The 18,083-nt window shown below is 37.5% G+C and overlaps 1 protein-coding gene across 2 annotated transcripts in view; it reads right to left on the bottom strand.

Moving 5' to 3' along the window:
• The window catches only part of CAMKMT (calmodulin-lysine N-methyltransferase), a 219,048-nt gene that overhangs the window by 197,726 nt on the left and 3,239 nt on the right, over positions 1-18,083 (bottom strand). For both annotated transcript variants that reach the window (XM_027641423.1, XM_027641424.1), the window contains exons 2-3: positions 16,631-16,797; positions 5,779-5,843 (exon numbers count right to left, since the gene is read on the bottom strand). In XM_027641423.1, coding sequence (XP_027497224.1) covers positions 5,779-5,843; positions 16,631-16,797 — 232 coding nt within the window. The remainder of the gene's footprint in view (positions 1-5,778; positions 5,844-16,630; positions 16,798-18,083) is intronic.

The following is an 18,083-nucleotide window of genomic DNA, read 5'->3' as shown; positions in this document are numbered from 1 at the left end:
GTTTTTTCTTAATCCTGATTATGAAATGTTTTATTTAAAAGGAAGCTGCACAGTGAATAGTAAATCGTAGGTATCATAAATACAATATTTCATTCAAAACAGCATGTATCGTTGCTATTTAGACACTCTTCCAGTCAATTTATTTTCTGTTGAAGGTTTTCAAGAGTGTCTGAGGTTCTGACCTGGTAAACAATTTCAAACTGCCACACCTACGGAATGAGAGGAGGCTCAGAAGACAATGAGAGGCAGTTTCTTCAGGTGAGAATACCCTCTGAGTCATGGAGAGGGAGGAAGCATATTCAAGTTGGTGTGCCTTTCACCACTGAAAATAAGAGGTTTACTCAAAAAAAATGGGGGAAACTTCCACAGCAGCACCTGAAAAACACAATCTGTTCCCTTGTTGATTCTAGGTAACGTTACATGAAATACAGGAGCACCTCTGCTGCCACAGAGGAGGCTGTGCTATGATTTTCCCCAGGTAACTTTATGGCATCTATCCCTCCAGGCATAATAATTCAGTAGCTGACATGATCTCTCCATAGAGGAGCTCACCTACCTATGAGTCATGCAGTGAGAGCTCTGAAGAAATAAGTAGCCCTCTAAACACATCCTCATGTACGACTACCAAGAAAGAAGACATCCCTCTCATTCTAGTTATTTGAGAGCAAGGAAGAAAGAAGAAAAGGTTCTTTGTTTTAGAATAGATTTCAAAATATTTTTCTTAAACAAATTAAGAAAAAAAAGTGACGATTACAAGTTTTAAGTAAGCATAATTTTAAAATTAATAAAACCTGCAAAAAAGTGCAAACTAAAAGGAGAATTTTTTTTTTCTTTTCTTTTTTTTCCCCCTTGATACCTGTTTCCAAAAACTGTGATGTGGGCCTGAAATTTAAGAAAACTTTTTCCCTATTGTTATTTTCATGAAAATGGAAGAAAACATTCTCCAGTTTCACTGGTTTATTTACTTTGGGTAGAACATATTAAAATTAAAAAAAAAAAATTCGTGGCAGAGACTGGAACTTCTAAATGTAAAATTAGCACAAACAAACCTAGTTCTAAAGATGTTGAGTAGGTGCTTTGTAACAGTAACTATATCCAGACACTATGTTTTCAGGAAACCGTGCAACATTTTCCACCAATAAAACTTAAAAAATAAAAAATAATTTTAAAAAATCAAGAAAAAAGTGAATACATAATTCTATTTAAAGCTATACTATTTACAACTACCCCAAAAGGAAAGCTTAAGTGTTTGCAGGATTTACTTGCCTACAGGAACAACAATTTTGGAGTATATGCCTGGGTAGCTCTGTAACTGTAGCACCCTCTGCTGCTCTTTTAGTTCTAAAACATATAACTGCACACTCAACCAAGTAGAAAATAAAATGAATACATGTTGAACATGTTGTTTCTTGAAAATGGTTACATTATTAACTAATTCTACATGCAGTTTACAAGAAAATGTTTTCTTATTACATATAGCATATTTGCAATTTTATACTACTTGAGCATTCTGGACTATCTTGTTTCTGTGTTAACATCAGGTACATACTAGATGAAAATCCCAAAACATGCTGTATTTCATTTCTTAAAATTCTCCTTTACATACTCTGTAGCTTGAGTAGGCTGGTGGCAATTAGTAAAGAGGTTTATATTTTGGACCCTGATCATTTCACTTAATTTAAATGTATACATAATTTAAAATTATTACTTCAGGGACATAGTCAAACAAGCACATCAGTCAAAACTGCTTTCTCCCACTTGGAAAGGCAACGGAAGGTGATAATCTCAAAAGCTCATCCTTGTAGACTTTTCCTTAATTTTTGGACAGTTTCTTCTGCAAGAATGAGTGTGGCATGTGGCTCCAGGGGCCAACTCATGCTGTCTCACAATGCCACCCCTGAACCTTCGGCCTGAGATGCATCATTTCTTTTAAAGGACTTTCTTAGGACTAGAGATGGTGTCAGGATGTACCATCTTTTTAACAGATGGCATATTGTTGTCTAAAATGAACAGACTGATCCTTTCCTTCATTCCAGTCCTCTTTTCCCTGCCTCCTGTTTTTGCATAGAATTAAAGCTGAATGAAGTGCATTTAGAATTGCATCCTGTCTGTGTGGAGAATTCATTTAGAGTTTTCATGTGGAAACCACTCTCTCATAAACAGGAGAAGAACAGGAGAGGAAAGAAATTTCACATTTTTCTGGGAGAGTGGAAGCTAATTGCAATTTATAGTGTGAGTTTTCATGTACAGTAGCAATCCTACAGTGAAAATGCAAAATCTTTTTGAAAAGGACAGAATACAAGTGTACATACCAAGTTTGAATGAGACATTGTACAGAGGTAATTTTCAGAGTTAACACTTGGGACCCTGCAATACACCATTTAGAGCTACTGCAGCTGTCTCCACTTTTGTCCTGAAGTCTTACTGGTATAAGGCAGTGCCTTTGGAAGCAGTCATGAGTATTCCTCAAAAGCTGCTTATTGATATTTTATATAATGCTGCCAGCTAGTGGCACATCTTGTACTGAGTTGATACCTACTGGGAGTATAGGAATAGTGGTATTAACTAGAGTCCACTCTACCACTTTTCTTTTGATGGTGTATGGTGATGTGGCTGTTAAAGACAATAAGAAGAGAGATCAAAATGTGAAACAGAAAGAGCATAGAAATGCTTCGTGAAAGAGCTTGTTTTAACAGAAAATACTTACTAGAAGAAACAAAAAGCTTCCCCTAAAACTGCACAAACCTTGTTGTTTGAAGGAAATTATTATGTTTTAAAAGGATGTAATATGCAATGTGTTTCAGATTTTACAACATCTAATCTGTTTAATACACAATTATTTCATAATCTAATATTCACTAGCAAAACATTAATCTTGCTGATAAATTTGCTGTATTGCAGCCAAAACAAACACACAGAAACCCAAAATATTTACCTCTTTTCTGACAACTCAGTCCAAATAGTTTTAGTGAAGTTTAGTGCACAGTACATAAATTCTGGCTATGCAGTGTCCCAAAAGAACACTGAAGTCTGTAATTTTTCAAGGTGTCCCCTCATAAGAGCACGCTGCGGTGACAGTATGTTCAGTACTGGCTAACTCTGTTAGTATTAGGTATTAGAAGAAACAATCTGATACTGCTAAAGACCATTTTAGAAATATTTGGGGTTTTTTTAGAGTAGGTTATGATTTGATAATACAAATTTCTTATAGAACACTACAGCAGGTCAAAGGAGGTAACCCCCCTATCATTTCCACAATGGATTAACAAAGAGAGTCAGAAAATACACAGGAAAAGGTCGAAGAAAGAGACAATTCAAATCAAGTGACAACGGGAGTGCACAGAAATTCAGTCAGGTATAAGCCAAATAGAGTACCTCAGTAAACACATGGTTGGGGGAACTTTACTATGATGGTGTGACAGACACATAGTTACTCTGGCTTGGACACAGAATATTTATTCCATACAGGTGGTAGCAAAAAAGTATGATTATTACACTCCAAGCTAATACTGCATGCTGCCAGAAGATAACAATTATACCATTACTCTTACAGAGTGTAATCTAGAGTGCATAGTAAAATAGGCATAAATCACCCATATGTAGATCAATACAGACAGACACTTACAGACAAAGACATTTAAAACTGGGGAGCATGAATCTGGAAATGACTTAGCAAACATTGTATATAATGGCACAGCATGAACCCTCAAAGAAATACTGAATACAAAAGGACAAATGTGGATCTTTGTATATACAAATAAACAGTAAGAAGAACTACAAATGTCACATTACTCCTGTGTTAGCACCGGTTGTGTGCCTATTAGAGTGTAAGTCTTGTTCTACCATCTGCAATCAATACGAAAGTAGCTGAAATACAGGAAAAAGTTAACAGAAGAGCTGACAACACACCTATCAATAGGAAAGCATATGAAAACTTTAGTGGAGTAAATTATTTGTGTTAACAGGGAAATTTGTGTAGATTGAGCACAATTTAAGCACTCACACAAAAAACAAAGATGGAGAGATCATGTTAACATGTTTCACAGAGTAAGGTACACTGTCCTGATCCACTGTGTGAAGCACTTCTAAACACACACACAAAATATTTTCTCTGCCATTCAAAATAAATACCCAAGTTGTTATCTAATGAACTAATATAACAATATTTTTTCTGGATCCAAAGCCCTATTTAAGGAGTTTTTTCCTAATTATTTCACTGATTGAGAACAGTTTATGAAAATAACGTAGCTTCTTATAGAATTCTGTCTAGCTTCCTCTCCCAAGAACCTGCAACATTAAATCTCTCTAAATGCCTCCCATAATTTAAGCAAAGCATTTTTCTTCCAGATCTTGAATGACTTTAATCTAGATGCTTTTATCATCCAGTTCATTATGCCTACACCTGTAGCTGAAGTCAACCATAATTACAAATGTGAATTTTCTTTCTTAGCCTTAATATTATTAGTTTGGATATTCATATTATCCCTTAGATATAATTTTCATTCAGAAATCAAAGAACAAATTTCTCTTTGGTAACAGATACAAAATATATCCGGAAGTATTTTGAGGCAAGACCACACAATTACCTTCAATGTTCAGAACTGAATGAAAGCTAACAAATTTTAAAAAGAAGAGCATGTAGTTTATGACTATTTTTTGCTTTTGAAGACAAAAGTTTATTAAATGAATTGACCTTTTTGCTAATGAAATGCCAATATTTATTGAAACATAGCTTTGGTATACTGACACTGCAGTTTTGAGACGAAACATATATATGAGAACAGTTTCTATATCTTTGCTTTGATAAGGAGGAAGAGATACATGCACATTTCTTGCATATCTGACAAACTTAACCAACTTTATTGGTATATTTGAAAACAAAAAAAACAATCAGAAAGATATGGCAGAATAATCAAATAACAATGATATGTATATAATTATATAACAGTAATTACTCATCACATCAAAAGTATTTCAATATTATTGCTCAGCTTATTTTCCACAGTCTAACACAATTCTATAATTCAAGTCCATTAGTAGCATAGATAATTTTATTAATAAGTATACTGAAGCAGAGCCATACTGGGTCAGACATTGATGGCCCACTTACAGCTCATCTTGTCTCAGGTTAATGCAGCCAGTAACTGATGCTTAGACAACAGTGAAAGATCAGGACAAACATATCATCCTACTGCCCCATTAATTCTCCTAAGACCCAGCATTTCCTAAGCCATAAGTGATGTCTTTATATTTAACAGCCACAGTGAATTTTTCTTGCACGATTTTTTTTCCCTTTTGCTTTTTTGAATTCATTTCATGTTTTAGGAACCAAAACATTCTGTGGGGAGCAATTTCACAACTTGACTGTGTGTTTTCTTTCATGTTTCTGTGATTTGAGTTTGTCCACTCCAAGCTGGAAGTGCCGTTGTTTGCTTCCCATGTTCTCACACTGTTGTTCCCCACACTGCTGGTCAAAGGCCAACACAAATCAATGGGCTAAACTAATTTTTTGTCCAACCCAGTTGAGCTGCTCTAATGTTCCCACCACAATCACAGAACCAAAAATAACCTGCACTGGGATGACTTGAGGGTGCACCCACAGAAAAAACTGTGCTACATAAACCTGTAACATGTAAAATGTTATGGTACCTCTGACCACAGTAACGGAGTTTCTCAGCTAAACAAAATGGTTATTGAAGGCTCATACAGCAATATTTTACATTGATGTATTTAGACTCCTATCAACATAATACTGTATGTAAACAAATAGTGACTTACAGACATTCCCCGTGTTGTCAAAACTTGTAAGAACATCTTTAACATTTAAGAGACCATTGTGAAATCTGGAAGAAAACACAAAAGAAAACATAAATTGTGATTTTACCAACATGTAAACAATAAAAACCCCCCCATCTTGTCTCTTCATTCCCTTCTCACCAACTCGTTCACAGTGAACTAGCAAACAGGTACTACTGTAGCCACCAGGGGGAAAACAAGAGGACAAACATTAGTTTTCAAAGTCCTATCACTGAAAATCCATTAATCAGGAAGGTGTTTCTCAGAAACTAATACCAAGAGGAAAACATTTCCAAGGAGTATAAAATTTTATTTAGTTCTAGAAGTCACATATAGGAAATAGAGAATTTTGGTAAAGCTTTATCAGCAGCTTTATTTCCTTGAAGAGGAAAACCAAAAGACTATTTCTAAGCAGCAGTTGTACACACATTCCTATTTTCTCCCACAAAAGCAAGAACACTTAATTAAATTAATGTGAACAATTAAACTGATTAATGTGTTCAGTGAACTGCATTTTCTTTGGTTTTACATTTATAACCCAAGTGAAATAAACATTCAAAACTGGGGATAATAAATGCACGAACTAAATTTTGCACATCAATTTTAGAATACAGTGAGAAAAGCACTGACAGCAGCAGAAAGAATATACACAAAATTTAAATAAAAATTTACGTGTTATACATATCAGGCCAGCTGAATTCACACATACACACCCAAAGCATCTAACTGAAATGAGCTCATAAACAGGAGCAACAAAACATATGAAAGATGTTACAAAAGATTCAACTGGATATTAATGCTATTCTCCCAGCTACATAAAAACAAATCAAAAATACATTCCTTATGCACAGTGGAAGTTTACAAGACTTCTGATGGGTCACGTGGATTTTAAATGCACTTTTTCTTCCTCTTTTTTGCAAGTTTGTTTTCAATCAAATTGGACAACTGATGCACCGTGGCTAGTTCAAGGGAAGTGACAAGAAAGCAGACAGGATCTGTAGTTCTACCAACCACAGAGCTGCCCTTTAAATTCTCCCCTGCTGAATCCTAAGCATCCTACAAACTCTGTAACTGTGCATATGTCTGAGGCAGTTAGGGTCTCTCAGACAGCTGTGAGTGTCTCATTTCTAAATGAATGTAAGATGGGGGAGGGACATGCTGACAAAGTAAAGAAATACTCTAATCTTTGTTGGCATGTAGACTAGTCTTGAGATAGTATGCTTTGGTTTTGGCTTTTTCCCCCTCAATTTCTTTATGTACAGAGTTCATATATAAAAGAGATTTATCATGTAGCTCTCCAAACGAAGCAAATAAAGGTAAGGACGAAAAATGTAGTAATCTAGTATCAGTAGTTTAACAGAATGCTATGAATAATTAAAACAGAAGTAATTGAAGTGTCCTGGTCTAGAAAAGAATACAATTTGTATGCTTCAGGGTCAAAAGGCAGACAAACACAAAAAACAATAGCTTGTGGGGTCCAAGTACAAACACAACACGCTCCAGCCTTTGCTCTCTTGGCCTCTAGAGGCACTTTGCACTGACACCCTTCTCTGGCTCTCTGCAATATTCAAAGTCTCTAACTGTCTCAGCAACCTCCTTCTTGCTTTCACAAATATAATTCATGGCAATTACAGAAGTGAGACATAATCTAATGACAAGAAGCATCCAGATTTGCTATGGGGGACATCCTCTTCTCCTCTGTCTTCCAAAAGCCCACTCCACAGTCATTATGAAATGGGACAGGGTTTGAATTCAACAGCTATGTCCTTTAGTCTGATCAGTTTATGACACCTGCACTGAACAAAAGAAGGGAGCAAGCCCGATCTAGAATGAGAGGAGTAGTCACTATCTCAACAGTGAATAGCAAATCTGCCCTCATGTACCCCAGAGCTCACATCTCAGGTCCGAACGATATCTTTATGGACTATGTTAAAACTACTCCACATCAGTAACAGCTAATCTTCTGGAGTCAATTAGCCTGATAGGAAAACATCTCTTGGTATTGGGACTGGCTGAGATGGAATTCACTTCCCCATAGTAGCCCTTACAGTGCTGTGCTTTGCATTGGTAGCTGGAAAGGTGTTGATAACACACCAGCGTTTTGGCTACTGCTGAGCACAGCATCAGCACTGTAACATTCCTTTCCCAGTTGAGGGCAAGATTCTTGGAGGGGACAAAACCAGACCAGCTGACCCAAACTAATCAAAGGGATATTCTGTACCATATGACATCAGCTCAGATATAAAAGATAAGGAAAGGAGCAGGAAGAGGGGGCTCTTGTTGTTTACATTTGCCTGCTGAGCAACTGCTACACATGCTGAAGCCCTGCTTCCTGGAAGTACCCAGACATCACTTACTAATGGGAAGCAGAGAATAAACCTTGTTATTCTCCCCTTCACTTTGTGCAAACTTTCTCTTTTGCTTTAGTAAACTGCCCTATCTTAACCTACAAATCATTTTCTATCTTATTGTCTCTCCCCTGTCCATCTGGGAAGAGGAATGATAGAGCAGCTTGGCGGACACCTGGTGTCCAGCCAAGGTCAACCCACCACACTCTTCCTGCTGATAAAGCTTTAGCCTATTCCAGGCTAAAGAAGAGGCATATAAATCCACTGGTAACCACTTAACAGTTATGGAACCCAAACAGTGAGGAATTGATCATAAGCTCTCTTGCAAACAAGTTTTAGGACTGCAGGAAGAAACATGCCAGCAGCTGATCTACTTGTGAAAGGAAGAGCTCACGGAAACACACTTCCAAACAGCAATAGCCACATGTTTCTCCACTCGGAGGTCTGTATTTGTAAAGTCTCCAAACTCTGCACCAGCTATTCCCCAACTCTCTTCCATCACAGATCTTACTCGCAGACTAAAAGTTACTTGCACCTGCAGATACAGGTATTCTCTAACTCCAAGTTCTGCCATAAGTACCACATTACTCAGTCCTGCACCTATAAACCACAGCTTCTAGTTTGGAATCCACTGCTCTGAACACCTTCTCAGCAGCTCTGTAACAGCTGCTGCTTCGCTGTCCCACCCCATCAGCTGCTCCTCCATTACCAAGCCCAGAGAAAACTGCTGGGATATGACACATCTCATTGCTATGGCTGCCTGTCATAATCACAGCTTTCCACAGTACCACTAACAAACTGCCAACAGAGAGTCTGTAAGTGTCATGTGCACTGAATTATGGAAGTCAAGGAAAGGAACCACAGAAGCTTGTAGTTAAACCCTAAATTCCCATAAATTTCCATAGGTATTTCAAAAAACCAAAAGAATATTAGTATTCAGTGCTTTGGAATATGTGATGGATGTTGTACAGTTCAAAGAACTTTAAAGCTGTGACTGCTGAGATCAACAAAGTACTTCAAACAAGCACAGGTAAGCATCATGGAGAAAGTGAACTTCAGGACAGCATAGTTAATCTGATTCACAGTGTTCTTATAAATCTTCAAGGTACAATAGGCAAAAATTTCTATGGCTGAGGTAGTGAGTTATAGAAGACAAATCTAGGAAAGAGAAACTAAATCAACTCATGTTTCTCCTGCTTTGAAACAAAGCAAAATTCCTTACTCTGGACTACACTTAAATCCACTTTGGATGTATAAATAAAGTCAGAGAAAGATAGAGTATGTTCAGTCTTTGAAATATATTAATGTTCCTTCCTCTCCAATTCAGGCAACACAAGTGGTAGACTTTTACATGTATTTAAAAATAGCCATAGACAGTAGAATAAAAAGAGCCTTCAATAGCTCCCTATTAAGGTATGCTTTTCATCAACCATAATGAAACAAAACTAAGTTTCTTCTCTTCTTTTATATTATTCTTAACTGAGTAAGGAAAAATAATACAAGTAAATACATGCCTACACAAAACTTTACAAATCTACAAAGACTAAACCAGAATACATTTCCACATAATATGGGGGGGAAAAAACAGAACAAAACCACAACATACCACCATACACTATTAACCTAGATTCAAACTAAAAGTACAATATTGGTGAAAAATGAAAGACAGAATAATGGTAAAAAAATTACTATTAAGGGTCCTTTACAAAAAGGCTTGATGAGTATCACCATTAAATGTCACAGTGGTCCAGTAAGAACCTTAAATTTATCTACAAAGTTTGTTATCTGAACAGATGCTTTTCCTGGGCCAGAGCACAGCAGAACAAGCCAATTCCTCTTTCAACCCAGTTCTAGACTGCAGCTTAACACAGTAAGAAACCAAACCAATGCTTCTTTGACTACAAATTCTTGTTACGAATACACACGTCTTGGGCAATATGATGGAACAGTCATAGCTTGATGAGTGAATGAAAGAAATATGTTGCCAAATCACTTCCTATCTCTTTCCTCAATTTCCAACTCCTGTGGCCAAGCCTTTGTGCTGCTAAACCCACACATTGTCTCCTAGCATGCAATAAATGGAAGAGAGCAATTTTATCACATCCACATAAATTGTCCATAAGAAGTAGGCAATATTCCTCGAAATCTGCTTTTATTTTAGGTCTATTCCTAAAATAGTCATTGGAACTTCCAAATGTTTTTAGCAGAAATATCCAAGAGTAACAGCCAATGGAACTCAGTCCAAAACCATCTTCTAACATACTACTTACCACAGACAAATAATGTGCCCCTTATTTCTAAACCAAAGGTCTAGAATCATCTAATAATGTCTTTCATATTTTTATCTAAAGGTTCACTCATATTCAGAATAAAGGCATGACATCTTGCAAAGTACACTTAGCATTCTTTACAAAGATTTAACCCTTCCTGTAAGCTGCTGATATTGTTCTTTTCAGTTCTGCACTTCAGTATTGGAAACAGCAAATGACTGATCAATGGAAAATATTTTAACACAGAAACAACTTATTTCTTCTCTATTTTCTTAAAATGAGCCCACAATTTTAAAGCAAATCCATATCCTGAAATAGAAAATTTGAAGATATTGATTGCTTCTTTTTTAACTCTAATAAAAGAATAATTTTCCTGTCTAAAAGACAGGAGCCATCTCCACAGGGAGACACTGCATCTTTATAATCTATAATCACTTCAGTGCTAAAACTATTCGTAACAGATTTAAATTTAAAAGCACATTCCTGACTAAGAATAGAAAGATTTAAAAATGTAATATTAAATAAATATTTTTAAATAGCCCTACTTAATATATCTTCCTTTCTCTAAGGAAACACATATTCAACACATGCATAATTTTTTAACAGTAAAGTGAAATACCCCTAAAGTTATATAGGACTTGAAAAAAGCTAACAAATACACATGAAAGTTGTATGAATAGAAACATATTTTGATGGAGAACAGATCCAGAAGGTCACTTAACCCAGTGCCAGCAGGAGATGCCCAGAGCCTGGATAAGGATCAGAGATCAGGAGGAGAGCACATGAAGAGCAGACCAAAGAATTCCAGCCACTCCAGCCAGTAAATCAACTTCACCAGTAGCCCAACTTAAATGCCTCTAGGTAAGAGGCGTGGGAAATAAACCAAAGTTAAAGATGTGTGTGTGTCTGCAGGGCTGTGATCTTACTGGCACCGTGGAGATGTGGTGGGATGGCTTCTAGGAGTGGAGCGCTGGAATGGAAAGATACAGGCTCTAGAGGAAGGGCAGATGGGGAAGATGAGGAGGCAGTGATGCCATCTATGTCAAGTTGGAGTCCATGGAGCTCCACCTGAGGATGGATGAGGAGCCATCCTCATCCTCCGAGAGCTTATGGTCAGGATTAAAGGGAAGGCAGAGATGGCTGGCATTATACTGCGGGTCTGCTACAGGTTGCCAGGCCAGGAAGACCAAGCAGATGAAGCCCTCTACAGACAGACAGGAGCAGCCTCTCATTCACAAGCCCTGGTCCTCATGGGGAATTTCAACCACCTCCATATCTGTTGGAGGGACAACAGAGAGGGCATAAAAAATCCAGGATGTTCCTGAAATGCTTCCTTCTCCAAGAGGAGCCAGCAAGAGAGGTGCTATGCTGGACTTTATTCTCTCCAACAAGGAGGGGCTGGTGGGGAATGTGAATCTCAAGGGAAGCCTTGGTGGCTGTGGTGGAGTTTGAGATCCTTTGGGCAGCAAGAGAGGTGCACAACAAGGTCACTACCCTGGACTTCAGGAGAGCAGACTATCTGGCACTGGGACCAGTGCTGTTTATCATCTGTGATGGTGACATGAACAGTGGGATCAAGTGCATCTTCAGCAAGTTTGCCAATGACACCAAGCTGTGTGGTGCCACTGACACATTGGAGGGAAGGGATGCCATTCAGTGGATCCTTGACAGGCTTGAGAAGTGGCCCCATGCAAACCTCCTGAAGTTCTACAAGGCCAAGTACAAGGTCCTGCACCTGGGCCAGAGCAATCCCAAGCACAAATACAAGTTGGGCAGAAAATGGACTGAGAGCAGCCCTGAGGAGAAGGACTTGGGGGTGCTGGTTGACAAGAAGCTCAATGACCCAGCTGTATGCACTCACAGCCCAGAGAGCCAGTATAGTATCCAGTGTTACATCAAAAGCAGCATGACCAGCAAGCTGAGGGAGGTGATTCTGCCCCTCTACTTGGCTCTTGTGTGAGCCATCCAGCTCTGGGGTCATCAGAATAGTAAAGACATGGACCTGTTGAAGTGAGTCCAGAGGAGGGCCAGTGAGGTGAGCAGAGGGCTGGAGCACCTCTCCAATGAAGACAGGCCGAGAGAGTTGGCATTGTCCAGCATGGAGAAGAGAAGGCTCCAGGGAGACATAGCAACATTTCAGTACTTAAACAGGTTACTTTTGACAAGGGCATGTGTGATTGGAGAAGGAGGAATGGCCTTAAGCTGAAAGAGAGGAGGTTTATATTAGATATTGGGAAGAAATTCTTTACTGTGAAGGTGGTGAGGCAGTGGAACAGGTTGCCCAGAGAAGTTGTGGATGCCTCATCCTTGGAAGTGTTCAAGGTCAGGTTGGACAGGGCTCTGAGTAACCTAGTCTAGTGGAAGGTGTCCCTGCCCATGGCAGGGGGCTGTAACTAGATGATCTCTGAAGTCTCTTCCAACACAAATAATTCTATGATTCTGTGATGATATCTGTAAATATCTGTAGTAAAAATAACTTTTTCCACATTAAACTCAGAAGAAATTTCACTGAAAAGGAGGTCTATATTTTCACCTGCAGACTAGATTACTTCAGTTTACTCTATCCAACTCTGAATGTGAAACCTGCAAAAAGATACCAGCTTGGACTGAACACATCTGCATGCTAGACTAATATAAACATTTGACCTGATTCCGAGGCTGACTTCCTGACAATTCAGGAATTTATTTTTTAACTAACATTAATTGCAAACAACACTAGAGAGTAATTTCATGTACATAGTCACTCAATTCACAACAAAACAAAGATTTAGTGTGTAGGAATATCAGATACTGCACAAATCCAAATGAGGAAAGACTAATTGAATGAGATTCTAGATTATAACACAAGAAATTAAATTCTGAAACACCTTTTACTGCTAACAAAACCCTACACTCATCAGACACTCCTTTTGATATCCCAGAGCTACTGTGAAGCTCCTTAGTACCTATACAAACTTCAGGAGACCACTTTCCAACACGTATTATGGGTCTACATTTCATTAAGCACACTAAAGATCACTGTTTAACTAAAAGAGTTACAGGAGTTTCTAAAATGAGTCAATGATATCGTCATTTCAAGGATCTAGTCAAAATGGTATATAAATTCAGCTTAAATTTTTGAAGCAAAAATTGCCTTATATTGGTGCTTCTGACTTCCTGCTTTGGAAGATTTGTTTTTAAGAATGGTCCAAAAAATAAACTAGTGACAGAAAAATATGGCATGATCCCAAATGTGGATCCAATCTGAATTTGGTTAGAAAAATAGTAGCTTACTAAAACAACAAAGTTCAGAAAAGCATGCACATGACTGGTAGTTTCTCTCAAAGCTTCTATTTGCCTAACAAAGTGGTCTCAAGTCCCTCTGGAGCAGTAATTCCAGCTAGGTCATAGCATATCTGAATATACAATTTGATCGGTTTTGATAGCCCTTGAACTGATATAGCTTGACCTTTATACTCTTTGCCAAAAGCCACTACCAACCTTATGAACTTTCCTAAGTATTTAGTCTTGTCAAGATATTATCTGACAACCCTTTTAACATCCAACATATGCAATGAGCTCTTCCAAGAAGATGCTAATGCATAAAGAAAACATATGTAGATGATAATTCAAAAGCACTTTTGTCAAGATTTTAGAGGGGCCATAGCAATATTTTTTTCCTCACAAAAAGATATATACAGGCTCTCCTATTCAAGCATGCTGTTCTGGATTTACCTGACTGAAGTTATTGTTAATAATGTGCTCTTGTTAAAATTGTTTCTACTGTTTAATATTATTATAAATAACGTTTTGTCAATGGAAGGAGGAAAATTAGGGGAAAATCGTCAGATATTCAGAGAACCCTTAAGCTTCCGAGACATGATCAGTTCTCAAAGATCCAAGAACACTTACTCCAAGACTTCTTATCTTCTAGATATGTAAGTTTTCAGCAATAAGAACTGTTGCTCTATTATGTATGTTAAACTGTTATGCTTATCCCCTTAAATTACTGCTTCTGCAAAAACAGGGAAGAAACCTTATTTAACACAGTCTCAAGGTAAAGAGGATTTTGTTGCAGGCTACTCATACTTTTTTCCTGGCAAAATACACAGGGAAGATTTTCTCCTTCTCTTCTTCACCATCCTGCAATATTCTGAAATAATTATTATACTCTATCTATTGCCACTGCCTTAGTATGGAAAAAACATTTTAATACAGAAGAGTAAGTTCTGATCATTATTCCTAAAACAATCAGTGATTATCATTTTTCTAGGTCACTGAATATCTTTTGAAAAGGAACAAAATGCAGGAAAACATAAAATAAATATTCCCACCAGAAGACAATATTCTTTGCAATATTCAGTTTTTGAAAGGCAATGTGACTCTGCTGCAGCACAGAAACTAAACACTTCCATTGGACAAAATCAGAGGAACACAATAAAAGAATGCATAAATAAACATGCTTTTTTGCAGTCTACAGTTTGAGCTGTGTCCTATTATCAATGAAGCCACTATTAGGCAAATACACAATACAAAATGAAATGACATAGTAAGTGGTGGAAACTGAAGTACACAACTATCAATGGCAGAGCAAGATCAGTCTGACATTGCTTTTGCACTGTCAGCACAGGTGAACCCTACCTCATCTCCTACTTCAAAACTCTAGAACTAATAAATCAACCAAGGGACACCGAGTGTTGTAAACCATGGCAGTGAACTAAGGAGACTGACTGAAGGAGTTCAGGAGTGCAGTGCAAAGGATTGCAGCCTTGTTCAGCCCAAATTCTACCTAAACACTGTGCTAAACATTTCCTATCATCAGCGTGTGCCTCTGAAGACCTAAAATCAAGACATAAACTTCACAAAGAGATTATGTAGCTTGTGAGCATTTGAATTAGTACATAGCATTCCCTGGAGGTTTAGAGGAGAAGTTTACACATGGAAAAACACTGTACCTACTTCTATTACAAACAATAGTATTTTTCAATGGAAAAGTTATCTCTTGAACCCTTCTAGCATCAATAAGTGTAATCTCAGAAAATGGAAAATTAAGAATTTATAAAGCTCTAAACAATTTTGTACTTGACTTTACACCCAGATGCAAATTTAAAATGACCTGCACGCAGCATTGTGGGGTTGGTTTAGTTTGGTTTGTTTTTCTTGTTGTTTCATTTTATAACCTTGCAAAAATGTCACAGTTTAATGATAGCCACTTGTTTGTGTTAAATCTTAGTTTCTATGATTGACTTTCATTTAAAGGTCCCAGGTAAAAAAAAATTCACTTTTTGACTCGAGTTCTCCAGAACAGACTCCACTGTGCAGAGAACATAAAATGCCACACTCTCAGAGAGCCACTTAGAGGCTGCAAAACAAGTATCAATTTAGGGGTGCTTAAGTTACTGCTGCAGTGATACCTGTTAAGGCAAAACCCAGCATAGATACATACAAAACTGAACAGGGAAAAGAAGAACAAAGTAGGAGAAAAGAAAATAAGAACAACAAAACCCCCACAAACATAGTAATGAATGGAACTTATAAACAAAGCTACTGGGAATCCATTATCGTTCCTTGAGAGGGTTTTGTAGAGGTGGGAGGGCCAGGTTTCTGTGATTTTTTTGTTTGTTTGTTTGTGTGTGGATTTTTTTGTTGTTAGTCTCTTTAATACAAATATCTTTGTTTCTTTGACCTGCTCTCATATAAACCAGATTTCTTCATTAGCTATATATTATTTTGTTGGAAGGGGAAGTTTTTATTCTTTCGTTTTGAAAACTGGCCTCCAAATTAACATTGAGTTTTACAAGGACTGTTAAGAAGAAAGCTCAGTAAAATATAGATCATTACCAAAAAGATTTTAGGACTTTACGAATAGCATCATTTTCAAGACTACACATAAATGTGCTCATGTTTTTCTACATCCTATTTATATCTGAAGAATGTCAGAACAGAAAGCTATTAAAAATATAAAATAAATGCTCATATTTGCATTTTGGTTTAGCTACAATCATTAGTATTTTCAGTGAACTTCTGTCACTTCAGTGAAATGTACCAGAGGAAAAAAAAGAAAAAAAAAAAACAGACAAGCGGCTTACTATAACAAAAAAACTAAAAATAACATCTAACAGTTTATTTGTAAACCATGCCCTCGTTATAAAAAACAGTGGAAGAAAGACTAATGAGTTTTATATTTGAGGCCCACTTGAGATCTTAGAAAGTACTTAAAACTCTAACAATGCTTACCTTAAGGACACACTATACTCAGGATAAAAGATGCTTTTATATTGAACCCAGGTCCCAGTTTCCTCTTCCATATTCTGGTCCTCTACTGAAAAGAGATTGAAGGATGCAAACCTTCTTACAGATACTTGTTGGAGATGCACATCTTTCAAGTGCTTTTTCTTCAGAACCTTTGAAATGAGGAACAAGTTAAATGTTAAGAATAAAACTTCAAAGAAAAGAACAAACACAGGCCTCTTTACTTAAAGAGGCAAACCATAATGGCTATGCTATCAGCTAATAGTTACGAAAAACTACTCCAAGTATGTCAGGCCTGAACAAAATAACAATGGTATTAATGGTAAGGGTCAAGGGAATGGGTTATGAATTATGTTTCAATAACTGTAAAGCAAATGTACTGTGTTCAGAAGCACATAAGGTTTCTTTTCTAACTCTTGCTCCAGCAGACCCATGCAAAAATTAGAGGAGCAAACCAGGTTCTCCCCATCCTCTCATTTCACAAAGTTTCACAGTCCAAGCAGTGCCCTCACCAAGAAATTTCTGTGCCACTCACTGTTCCTATAGAGGGAGGGAAAAAAAAAATTAAGCAAGAGTATCATCTCTAGAATCTAAATAGCTAAACCCAAAACATGATCCTCTGGTGTCTGAGTACTATGTGTTTCCCTGGCAGACCACCTCCTACCTTATAAGTCATCTGCTGCACATTTGCAGAATTGCTGTCAAAGCTGCCTGAGTTGAGAAACTTGCCACCTGTCCCAAGCCCCAGAGTTACAGACACCACAATGGTGTATTCCCCTGCCAGGCCCCCACAAGGGGACTGATGCATGAGCCAGCCCTTATGTGAGCCCCAAAATACACTGACAGCACCAAGTTCAGTGCTAAGAGACAGAAGAATTCAAGGCTGTGGCAGAGACAGAACGTGGTCCTTTGCATTTCATAAATGATTACAACACTTGTTCGGGAAAGTGAAAACATGGACTCTCTTCCTGCAGAGTCTGCTGCACTCAACCATCCTCAGGGAGCAAAGTATCAACCTGTCTGTGCAGGAAAACCTGGCATCCCACCTGTTTGAGCTGTGTCATTGCACAGAACAGAGAATACAGCCAGCACTTCCCTGCCAGACAAAAAGACTTATTCCTTGGGTCATTGATGTGGAAGGAGAGATATCCTGGATTTAACTTTTCTCCTAACATTGGTCAGAATACATAAATAATTGCCATTGCATTTTTAAAATTAAGGTGCATATGCAGTCCACAGTGACGAAAAAAAAAAAAACAACACCAAAATCAGAGCAGAAAATAAAGTCATAACTATAAACTGATAGAGGTACAATAATAGATCCCTTGAGTAGGACAGCATTGCAATTTACAGATTTTTGCCAACTAGAGATAAATCAAATGAGAAACAGCTCTCAGAATTATGAAAATTGAAATGGAAGCTTTGCATACAGGATGTG

The sequence above is a fragment of the Corapipo altera genome, unplaced genomic scaffold, assembly GCF_003945725.1.
Source record: "Corapipo altera isolate COAL_440 unplaced genomic scaffold, ASM394572v1 48b, whole genome shotgun sequence".
Taxonomy (NCBI): Eukaryota; Metazoa; Chordata; class Aves; order Passeriformes; family Pipridae; genus Corapipo; species Corapipo altera.
The sequence above is the reverse complement of the archived record's forward strand: the minus strand, read 5'-3'. Positions and strand labels throughout refer to the sequence as shown.